At 42.2% G+C, this 12,518-nt stretch overlaps 1 protein-coding gene across 1 annotated transcript in view; it reads right to left on the minus strand.

Annotated features, from left to right (window-relative positions):
• mapk8ip1b (mitogen-activated protein kinase 8 interacting protein 1b) overlaps positions 1-2,010 on the minus strand; it is a 42,650-nt gene extending 40,640 nt beyond the window's left edge. Inside the window, exon 1 of the mRNA XM_030048500.1 lies at positions 1,925-2,010. Within this exon, the coding sequence (XP_029904360.1) occupies positions 1,925-1,980 (56 nt within the window). The 5' untranslated portion in view covers positions 1,981-2,010. The remainder of the gene's footprint in view (positions 1-1,924) is intronic.
• Between the last annotated feature and the right edge of the window lie 10,508 nt (positions 2,011-12,518).

Raw genomic sequence — 12,518 nt, forward strand, 5'->3', positions numbered from 1 at the left:
CACAAATCTATACAAATCCATACAGGCCATCCAGGTGCTTTAAGGGCACTGATAACTGGCTATCATGCCTGCAAGTTTATAATGCCAAATACAGTAACGGATAGCCTAAGTTACATTTATTACCCCTGGCAAATAGGTCAGAAGGAGTTCATATTTTCAAAAATAGCTTTTGGCCCAAAGACCAGCTGATTATATGAGGTGGTGATCCCCACCTGGGATTTCCACTCTTAGATGTTTGCTAGCTGTTATGTTGCATTCATGTACTTGGTGCAAAGTCGTGACATCTGGAACTTCCAAGTAGGCTTTTGCACAACAATGTGTTCATGTACTACTTTGCTTAAAAAAAAAAATAAAATAAAATAAAAAAATAAACCCAGAGTAAAAACATGTGACATGGTGACTCAGTGTCTCACAGCAAGAAAGTAATGGGATCAAATCGTGGTCCTGGTCCTTTCTGTGCAGAGTGTGCATGTTCTTCCCCTGTTTGTGTGGGTGTATACAGTGTATAGCATCATACAGTGCTTTTTTTTGTATGTGTATGATATAGGATCCCAGATGTATTGTTTATATATAGGGATGCATTATGTTATGTAAAGTCCGTTGAGGCATGCGTCTGAACAAAAGGCCATGTAAATAAAACTTGACTTCAAACCTCTAGAGGCTGCCGCTTTCAAGTGGGATAACCATTCAGTGTTGCTTATGGTTTGTGCTCTACCAAGTGTCTTTTAATGCAGTACGCGAACAGCTCTGACAGCTACAAAACATTAAGAAAATCCACATGCAAAACAATGTGAGAGGATTTCCATAACTACAGAGTACCCAGGATTTAGGATAAATGCTGGGTTTAGTGTAAGAGTGGGAGCTGAAAGGGCACCCTGCTGGACAGTTTTACCCACCTAGCCTTGTCTCCCTATGAAGGACAACATGACCTCACACTCAGGACATGATGGGTGTGAGTACCTCATTAGTCCTTATCTGGCTCCAGCCGTATTTCAAACATTAACAAATAGTGGACTATTAACTCTCTGCTATATGTTGTTTTTATCCACAAATAGCATGCAAGGTCAAATATAAAGCACTGAGATGTCATAGAAAGACCGCAGATTCGCTCAGTCATAAAGGTTAAAGTCAATGGCCAGCACAACTGACAGCCTTTGAGGAATTATGTTGTATCTGCAATGTATTTCTATTTTACAGAAGCATTGCAATATTGGCTGATGCATCAATGGAAACAGGAAAGGCACGCTACCCGGACCACTATGGATACATATATCTCCTGCCATGTTAGCCATTTGATAGCTCACAACACTCTCAGGAGCCGGGAATCTGTTTGTGATGTAATTCAATTACAGGACACTCGCATGAAGTCATTTACATCAAACCTACATGTACCTCTGTCTCTGTTTTTCCCCTCTCTCCATTAATTCACACGTTTATACCCCTGTTGAGAGATTACAAGGCTGCATGCTGCCGGTCATTCATTAGTTTCAACCTCCTACAAGGACAGGACAGTCCCGTGCGATGCGTCACATCCAGACCCCCCCCCCTCCTGAGTATGAAAACAAACTCTGAAAACATGCCTGCATGTCTTCCATACCATCGTACATTCTATATGTGTGTTGTCTTTTCTTCTGTGGCTCATACAGTCCTATTTTCTGTCACCATAAACCTAATCCTGCAACCCCTGCTCCACGTTCCACCTCTCCTCGCTTTATCTCGCTCTGTCTCTCTCATACACACACTGACACATGCATATGCATCTGCTCTGCTTCAAGGGCATGCTTGTCCTCAGCTTTAAGATGAGGCAAACAACATATACTGTAGCAGACAGTAAAGGATGCACAGAGTGAGTCTCTCACTTAAACACACACAAGGTCACACGCTGTCATGCAATAAACAGGGTATAAAAAGAGAGATGTCCTACCATTTCTCCCACTGGTCCTCCATCCAACCCTCTCCTCCTTCCCCTCCTGAGTCCATACTGTAAGTGAGGAGGGCATCCACAGCAGAGAGGAGAGGAGAAGGAGATGGAGAAGGATTGAAGGGGGTGAGCAAGAGAGGGAGGGAGGGGGAGAGGGAGGGGCAAGCAAAAAGAGAGTAGGAGGGGTGTAGCTCATCCGGGTCGATGGGATAAGCATCCAATTCAGAGCACTGCTCCCACTCTTCCTGCTCCTGCTCCCCCCAGCCAGAGCGGAAAGAGGGGAATATTTCAACCGGAGCCACCAGAGAGGAGTACCGTTATATAATCCACTCCTCTCTCTCTCTCAGTCCCTCTCTCTCTCTCCCTCCTCTCTCACATCTCTCTGGTGTTTACTCTGTCCTGTGTGCGTCAGATTTACTACGGCACTGCAGGAAAGTGCTGGTGTTAGCAGAATGTCCATTGCCACCGAACGCCCAAGCAGGAGGAGAACATCAGCATGGGAGGATATTCCCATCTCTCTCTCTCTCTGCACAACACAGAGATGCTCAATTATTCATGAGGCTCATCGATCACACAAGAATCACTCGCATCCTTTTGCCTTCTACTCTCTCTCTCTTGCTCTCTCTCTCTCTCCTTTCATCCTCTCACCCTCCTCTTTTTTTTGCTTGTTCATGAAAGGAGACAAGTAGATCTGTTTTATCTCTGAATCAATACATGTGTGTGGGAATATGCACATGCGCGCGTGCACTGAACCGCACAGTCCATTAACCCTGTCATCTCTGCTGGCCTTCAAACCTCCCATTTATTCGGATTTGACGTGTTGGTGCATGCATGTGTGTCTGTGTGTGTAAGGAGCAGTACCATAAAGAAGAGCATACAGCTATTTTTAGCGATCTAGGGTTTCAGTACATATGCGTAGCACGGAGGTATATCCCAGCTAACCACTGCCAACAGAAGAACAAATAGAGAGAGAGAGAGAGAGAGAGAGATTATTCTCATAACCTAAACAAAGTCATGAGGCTTAAATGTGACTGCTGCTGAACACACCATCACTGCTCTGCTGCAGGAGGATTCCCTCCTCTCACCTTGTTCCACTGTTGTATGGTTATCAGCAATTCGTGATTTTCAGTGAATTGCAAGAGTTATTTTGTGCTCATGTGTTTTAATTTACTTTGTTTTGGTATACTCACTTTCCTTGATCCTGCACCCTGCATGCTTTGATTTCATTTTCCTACATTATCTAGATTTTCCTTACTCCTGAACTCCCCCCTTCTCCCCTGACTATCATTGGAATCATGCTGGATTTGGTAGAATATGTTATGGGAATACGTGTGTATATGCTTGTGTACACTTAGCATATATTGTGGTTTGTATGGTATTTATAATTTTTTTTAAAATAAATAATAAATCGTGTAATTTCGGTCCTGGACTATAAAACACTATTAAACTCCAGGTCCCAGAATGCCTTTCAAGGCTGCTGTCAGTGGGGAAACTGGTACAATGAATAATGCAATGGATTTCCCCCTGTATGACTGTTGAATGTTTTGCTGAAAAAAAAAATGGAGGCTGTAGAAAGACATCCACGCTCTTCCCCTAATACAACGTTTCTCCAATGCTCTAACTGCGGGAATGACAACAAAACCTGATATCCAGTGTCCACTGTATATGACATGGTGTTGGTTGTTGGACCATGGAGGCTGGAGGCTGGAGGCAGTTTGGACCATGAGGTCCAAACTGCCTTAGATATCTGATTCCTCTGATGAGTGCAGTTATGGGAGAGGATGCAAGAACAGCATCAAAAGAGTCAAGCAAATTTATGAGTCAACACTTTCCGATGCACGCATGGAATAAGCAGAAAGCTCCATGATGTGAGCGTGTGACTCATTTATGGCGCAATACCTGAGAAAAAGACCACATCATGGAGTGGCTGCTCAGTCTGTTAAAGAAAGTCAACATGCACTGTGAACTCTGCACAAACAAAGTGTGTCAGCATTAAACAGCACACTGACTAAAGGCATTTTAACAACCTCAGTGGCTTATCATATGATCGTCACGTCCAAGTTGTTGGCCTGGAGATGTTGCTGGTTAAATAAGGAGTGAGTCATGATAAACTTAACACAAAGTATGGACTGTTAAGGATAATCTAATAAAAGTGTAAGGATGACTGGCAGTCAAGAAAGACAGAATGGGCACAAGGAATGTCTTAGTCTGTGCAGATTCTCAGTTATCCAGGTCATACTATATCAAGAACTAGAAAGTTAAAGGTTCCCTCGGCCCTTTGCTGTCTGCATTTCCACCATCTGCAACTATTTGACATAATAGTCTATTTTTACTCTGTTTTCTACCTTGAGTAGGTCTACGTTGTCCTGCCTATGGGAAAAAAGCTGGGTTCTCTGTGTGTGTGTGTGTGTGTGTGTGTGAGAGAGAGAGAGAGAGAGAGAGAGAGAGAGAGAGAGAGAGGGAGAGAATGAGGAGAAATGCAGAAAGGTAAATGAAACTATGAGTGTCTGTCTCCACAGTAAATCATCTGTTGGGAGTTTGATGGTTGGATGGCTGGAATGTGCTACCTCTCTTTTTCTCTTTTTTTAAAAATGAGTCACTAAGTCAACAGCAAAGCCTGACTTCACTTTCAATATTATCAAACAAAGAGAAATGCCCTCGATACTAGAGTACCTTCCTTGTTTTATGAATGAAGCCGTACACAAGTTGAAGCAGCCAGGCTATATGTCTTTGAAAAGTCAGTGACAGGAACTTCCTGGAATACTGGAAAGACCTACCCCCCTGAGCAGCAACTTTTTAGGGGGGTAAAAAAAATGTTCTAAGCTAAAATTACACCCTGGTCCCCACAGTCAAAATGGAGACAGGTTTTCAAAAGGTTCATTGTCCCTGGGGAAAGTTTTGGCAGTCGAAAAGAGGCTTTACTGCACTCCCACGGCTTTAAAAGTCTGTGAACCACTTCAACTGCCTGAATACTATGTTTAGACAACTTGTTGATAATCCAGCATGATAAAACAGTTGCAATTCATCAGAGATGTTGACATTTTAAATGGTACTAATAGACTACCATATACTCTGACCATAATTATAACTCAATATGGAAGATGTGCATCACATATATACAAAGGTTTTGTGTAAAGCTTTCCACAGATAAAAAAAAAATCCATCTTATCAAGTCAATTAATCTAGTTGAGTGTTAAGTATTTTTTTTTCTTACAAAAAGAAAATAATAAAAATCCGGAGGGGTGGTGAAATTATTTCAGATTCTAATGTTTTTTCTATGCAGCTCTACCGATAAGCAGCCTGGCCCCTACAGTACTGACACATATCAGAACAGACCATGGATGAATTATGTAAGAGACCACTTCCTCCCACACTCATGCCATCACAACGCAGGATAAAGACAATATTCTGGGACAGCAGAGCATGATAAGAACAAGAAATAGATAAAAACAGTTGAAAACATACAGTAAGTAGGTAGGCGGTAGGCCAGTTGTGAGGCTTTGAAAAAGAAATGTGGGCAGTTCATTGATGTAGACAAACACCATACATCGAAATACACATAGGGAATAAGTGGGCTTATCAGTCAGACATGTCCACAGCAGATGTTACAATTGGGGCGAAAATAGGAGAAATAGAGGAGAGAGTCGTGGGAGGCGAGGATAGTGTGTGAGTTTAATCCTGATTCAGTTCTCAAACAGCCAAAATAAACTAAAATAATCCTTTAGTGACAGCTAGCGGTGAAACATTACTATTTGATTTATCACACAGAATTCATTATACATCGCTGTCATGATATCAGGAATGAAATTAAATTAAACGAATTAATATACATGGATGATTGTTTTGTATAAGGTGTATAAGATGTGCAATGTATCTTTATTATGATATGAAATTGGTATTTTTATTATAGAACTTGATTTCCCATTTCAAACATAACCTGCATTTTACTGCAGCCTAAGGACAGGAGCTATATTATCACGTGCAGAGCTGCTTAACTGCATGTCAGCGCTCAAGCTGCAGTTAGTATATTTCTGGCCACTAGAGGGTGTTGCGAGCTCAAAATCCATTTGTAAAGTCCTAGCACTGTATTCACAACAGTTTGGTTGTACAAAACCCCACAAGTTAAGGTAAACAAATGTGTTTTTGGGGTAGAAATGAGGGACACATTTCACTTTCACATGGCATTTGATGGATTACTTGGATTATTTTGTCCCTGATGTCCAATTTGAAAATGTGATGAAACTGCAGACTTTCAGCAACAAGTTAAGCTGCTTTGAATGAACCTTTTCTGTTGCTACAGTGCTGACTGCAGCAACAGAGGCACACACGACTGATCTGAAATTTTGATGTGTTTATCTGCAGAATGTGCAGTTAGAGTTGCTTTGCATTGAGCTGAAGCATCGAGCAGGTGAAGTGGGGGGCAGAGGAGGAGCTTGTTCGAGTTGATCAGAGGCTGATATTGAGCTAAAACCAGGAAATAACAGGCTGGCTGTAAACTGTATGGTGGAAAGAAGACACACGGTGATGACTCTCACATTGCAATTGGTCATTTTACTGTGAAAAATGCATCTAGTATTTGCTTAGTGTGGCTTTAAATAACATGCCAGCTAGAGATGACCTGTGCATATATGAGATATCAGAGAATGACATGCCACATTATGACATTCCTTCAGTGTTGTGTGTGTGTGTGTGTGTGTGTGTGTGTGTGTGTGTGTGTGTGTGTGTGTGTGTGTGTGTGTGTGTGTGTGTGTGCGTGTGTGTGTGTGTGTGTGTGTGTGTGAACTGTAAATGCAATAACTTGATCAAATAAACCATTATCAAGACAATAATTTGATCTTAATGGTGCAGTAATCCCATTAACATAGTAAAATTCTCATCACTATAATGAGGGTTGGTCATCATTACTGTAATAACTTTTATCCTGCTAATGTAATGATAATCACTGTAATGGGTTTTAGTACAATAATGAAAATGAAATTTTCATTCTTCAGAAATATGAAAACTTGCTCTTGCTCAGAAAGCTTGTCTTGCTCACTGACTCTTCATGTGACATGCCACCAGGAGGAGCTGGGAAAATGTTTACACCTCTGGAGCCACCCTAACCCAGAAAGATGTAATATCTATGTTAACAGGCAAATAGTTACTACAGACATGGCAGGTGACCTTTTGATGATGAATGGGAAACTTTTCAACATCACCTGGCACTACATTATTGGGTCATTATTACATAATGCATTTTGACTAATCATCTCATATTCACTCTTGAAATATTTATTTATTTATTTATTTAAAACAAGTGAAAGCACTGCTGGTGTAGTAAAATCAATTCTACCTTTTGTCAATGTTTTTTTTTCTGTCTGAAGAATGATGATTCTGCCTTTCCCAAAATCTATCGCCACTGCCCCACTGGCAGGTTTGTTTGTTTGTTTATTAAAAAAATATTGTGAGTCAGTAAATCTATCCATTCATGCATTTTCATGCTTGTTTATTCCTTATCTGGGTCACAGGGGGCCTATCTCAGTGTGCACAGGGAAGAGCAGGGAAACACCTGAGACAGGTGGCCGATCCATCGCAGGGCCAGTCAATAAATAAAGAGATGAAGTGGCTGTGTCTTGCAGTGTACGTGCCCAGTCAGGACAGGGTAACTGGCAGAGCAGCTGACTGGAGCATCCAGGACAGTCAATACTTCAGATCAGAGGGGGAACAGGAGCTGATGAGCTCCAGACTCCAGACTCTGCCAACATCCTCCACACCGCAAAAACATTCAGAGTAGTCAGTGGAGTTGCTGCTGATGATAGATGCAATGCACGCTGTTTTTTTTTTTTTTTTTTTTTTCAAGAACTGCCTGAAATCAAGAGCCTTATTGCCTCATTTTAAGTCAATTTGTTTACAGAAAATCCCTTAAGCAGGTCAAATGAACCAAAGTTAAACTGCCTTACCCATCGGACATTTTTTTCACTTGAGATCACTTACTTTAACCAAAATAATACACTATATCTGCACTAAATATTGGTGGTGATACAAAGAGAGAGCGAGAGAGAGAAATCTGTAACTGGAGGGGAGGTGCCAGCTATCGGGTAAAAACTCACTATGTCAGCAGAATGGGACGACACCAGTAAATAATCAGCAGCAAGGGAACTGCAACGAGAGCAATTACTGTCCTCTCTCTGCTGCTTTCTACTTAGGGTGAAATTCACATCAGCTCAATTTAAATTCTCTCCCTCTCTGTGTTTTTCTCTCAAACTGAGCTATGGAAAAGCACTGAAGCTTTAGAAGACACACTTTTTATTTTTTGTACAAGACTCAAAGTCCATGAAAAAACAACAACAGTACAACAACAACAACAACAACAGTGAATCGGGGAGCAGATAAAATGACAATTCAAACCTGCTTAACCTCGCTCATCCTCTCTCTCTCTCTCTCTCTTTTTCTTTTCTGGTGTGTGTGTGTGTGTCTCTCTCTCTTTCATCATCTTCCTTTATTTCTGACATCACCCTCTCGCTGTAACATCACACGCCCTGTGAATCCATCTCCCTTTGCTCAACTTGTCAACCGAGTTATGTTTGTGTGGAAGCTGCACTGTGAAATGAAACAGAAAGAAAACAGGGGATAGCAAGGGAGAGAGAGAGTATGTCAGTGAATTAGTGTGTGTGTGTGTGTGTGTGTGTGAGAGAGAGAGAGAGAGAGAGAGAGAGCATGAAGTACTGGGGTGCCCTGGGGGGGATCTTGGGTTTCACGTTGCAGGCGCCTTCAGACTAGAGTTCAAGAGGCAGAAACCCCATCTCCCCATCCCATCCCATGATGCACTGCGTCAGGGTCTGCAATCCAACATTCCTCTGTTACTCTCCTTTGTCACTCCATGCCACATTACAGCACACACTGCACTACGGTGAGAGAATCCCCCGGTCATTTGGAGAAGCTACGCCCTCTTGTGCCACAGATGGTCAATGCAGTGGAAGGCTTTTAAAGGGATAGTTCATTGAGGTCGGTAGGGAAACCAAACAAACAGCAGGTTAGCCACTATAGCAAATTCCAAGATATTGAAGTCGATGGAGCTATCTTTTCACAGCTCTAAAATAGCATAACATATATACAATAAGACGTTGTCTCCAGCTGTATAAAGATGACCAAGTCAATTTCTATATTTTCCATATATCCATTATTTTTTTTTTTTAGAGAGCTGAGATGGAGTTGTAGGGGGTAACTAGCCATGTGTTTGGTGGGTTCTTCAATGTGCAAAACCGTGTTAAACACTGCACACACTGGAGCAGCCTCACTGTAGCTCATCTGTATACTGTCGCAAATGTTCACCATGGACCAGCACTGGGAATAATGTGTCGTCCATACTGGGAGAGTGAGAGGAGCAGCAGGTTGCCGAGAGATGGAGGATTCAACCACTGCGCGTTCAGGCAGAAAACATACCAACATATGGCTGCTCTGGGACGGGGCCAGCCCCAGGGGAGGGGGTGGAAGGTGGAGAGAGAGAGAGAGAGAGAGAGAGAGAGAGAAGAAGGGGAAGGGGGGATGTTAAAACAAGGGATAAGCCATATGAAGAAGACTGAGAAGGAGGAAAATGACGGTGGTGGGAGTGGTGGGGTCTGGTTTTTGGTTTCCCTCTCCGGTGGATTACAATTACGGATGCCATTTGATCAGTAATAACATATAATTATCCAGATGAGCCGTGGGATGTTGACTATAACAACAGCTTCTTACTTCAAGTGATGAATTGTTTTTTTTTTTTTTTTTTTTTTTTTTTTTTTTATCCTGTAAACACCTAACACCATAGCCTTCTGTTGATTAAAAAATGATATTCTGTTTTCATTCTTGCCTCTGTGCCGGTCTTACATTGCCATTTATTTTTCTCCCAACTTCAGGACTAATTGTTATATTACTGTCATTGTTCTTTGCCCTGCCGCTTTTACTATTGTTTTGTTGGACTATGAAGCACTGCAAATTATTTTTAGAGACGTTTTATATAAATAACATGTGTTACTAAAGCTCAACACAGGTTTCTTGTCTGGTACACCTTGACAGACAGCTCAAAGACACTGGCGAGGCGACTCTAGTGCAACTGTGGTAAATTTAAAGAAAGATGCCTTCATGTATTCGCCTGTTTGCTGCTCAGCTAATAAGACATGGACAGACTAAGTGGGAGCCTGGTGGGGGAGGGAGGGACAACTCCCTCACTGGGGAATATTGATCACAAGCCTCCATTCCCTCATTACTGCCACTGAAGAATCACAGCTTCTCCTCAGGCAGCACTCTCATGTGAAAGTCCCTGTGTGTGTGTGTGTGTGTGTGTGTGTGTGTGTGTGTGTGTGTGTGTGTGTGTGTGTGTGTGTGTGTGTGTGTGTGTATTCGTAGGTGCAAAACAATACAGTATAAATATGTAAATACTCTATTACAAGCTTGACATGTCATCAGAAGGTGAAACATGCAACGTGTCCGAAAATAAAGCAGATAATAAAATAAATCAGATGATAAAAATGATTTCAATGCCCTTACAAAAGAACTGTAGGAAATGAATTGTTTCATTAAAGCAGCTAAACTTTATCAGTCAAAATATCAGGCTGACCGAATGATTTTATACTACAGAAAACCCGACAAAGGTAAAATGGTAGATGGACTGCATTCCTAGCGCTTTTCTAGCCTACTTACCGCTCAAAGCGCTTTGCAATATGCCTCATATTTACCCAATCACACACACAACACTAATGTCACAACAGATCGAGAAAATACAACTATGATAGGGCCACTATAAACGGACTCCTGAGTACCGCAGACATGGTGTAAATCTATGGAGGAATACTGTAGGACGTAAGATGAAAAAATATTAGCACAAGCTTCGGAGCCATAAACTCATGGAGTTCCTCGGTCACACTATAAGCCGCTCACAATGGAAATATTATTGGAGTATTATAGCCATTTTCGTGAGGGAGTTCGTCTTGCAGCTTTTACAGAAGCAAACTATATATAACAGCCTAAAATCACTCATTTACGGAGACAGAGACATTAAAAATAGGCCACAAAGTGCGACAAGGCCACAGTAAACTTATTTTGTACAGTCAAACAGCCTCTAGGAATATTATAGCCCTTTTTGATTCAGGAATGCTTGCCAAAAAGTAGGCTATATCTTAAGAAAATGGGTGATTTTAGTAGATTGATGCGTGTCAGATGTGGGGAGTAGGCTGTTACTCTGGGGAGTCAGACACGCCCTTACAAATAACATGTGGCAACGACCAAACAACAAACTGCGACTTTCACCGGTGATGCTCTGCGTGCCAAGCCGCTCAGTGCCGCATGCAGCCGGGAGGGAAAGCCCATTTGCTCGACCTGTTCTTATCAACCAGCATCAGCATCTTCACATCTGCAGAGCAGCACTGTCTCATCGCTCATTCAGAGGCAGACTATGGGCTCCTCTGTCAGAGCAGCCAGCTGGCAGCCAGGCAGCTCGCTTCTTGTGCCGTCTCTTACCTGAAGCTGGCCGGGGAGTTCACCTGGATGTTGCGGCCAGACGGCGAACTGGTTTTCCTCTTCTCTCGGTCCGCCATACCGCTCCGTTATTCCCCCATTCGTTTCACTGTGCAGCCTCCCAGCAGTAACACCTGAGAGGTCCAGCGATGCTGCGATAGGGTGCTGCCTTCGCGTGCTGCCGGAATTTTTTCAATTTAAGCTGAACTGCGCAGGATGTACTGAACAAAGTGGTGAATTTTTGGCAACTGCAGGGATATAGGCTACTTTATATAAAAAAATAATGATAATAATTTGTGGAGAAAATCTGGTGTCGAGGTAAGACGCGGTTAGCTTATGAGCCGTGTTTCTGCATAGGATAGGTCAACCATTTTTTTCTGCAGATCTCTTTACAAAACAACTTTAGCGAGATATGTAAACCGTTGTTTAACACGCGTGTTGCGCATTTTATTGTCTCTAGTCTGATGTAGATGTGCCATATAAATTCTGTATACACTGTCCTATAATTCACTCTGGCATCACTATTTTACTGCACGGCACGTTACCTCTGTTGATGTCGGAAGAAGGAGCTTATGAGAAGCCCTTGAAAGCAGCAGGAGCCCCCACAGAGAGGATGGGGCTGGGAACTGGAAGGACATAATAAAAAGAGCGACTCAAGTTGAGAAGAGCACAGTGGTGAAAAATCTCTCTCATCGTTCAGTTTCATGCCCTTATTCTGCAGTGTGTCAGCTAAATCATCCACTCAGAGAGGACTGGGTAGCTGGGAAAAACTGGGGCAATATGATTTATTTAGGCATGTGACTGGCACATAAATAAAACAGCATGCATACTGTGCACAAAATTTGCATCAGGCAAAACTGATCCGTGTGTAATATGATTATTCTCGAAATTTTTAAGCGGTTATTTTAGGATTTGGCTTCAAACTGCTGATAGCCACTAAGAGTTTGCTTTTGGACACCATGTTTAATCTGAGGATATAGAAAAGAAGATAAGTAGGCTACTTTGATTACAGGCACAGTTAAAGGTGCAATTAGTTTTAAGCTATACCTGTGGAATGAACGTTCAGGTCGTGGTCATGAGGTACATCTGAGATCAACAATGTGCCATGTTGTAAATCAACCAGCAG

This window comes from Myripristis murdjan, chromosome 3, assembly GCF_902150065.1.
Source record: "Myripristis murdjan chromosome 3, fMyrMur1.1, whole genome shotgun sequence".
NCBI classification, from domain to species: domain Eukaryota; kingdom Metazoa; phylum Chordata; class Actinopteri; order Holocentriformes; family Holocentridae; genus Myripristis; species Myripristis murdjan.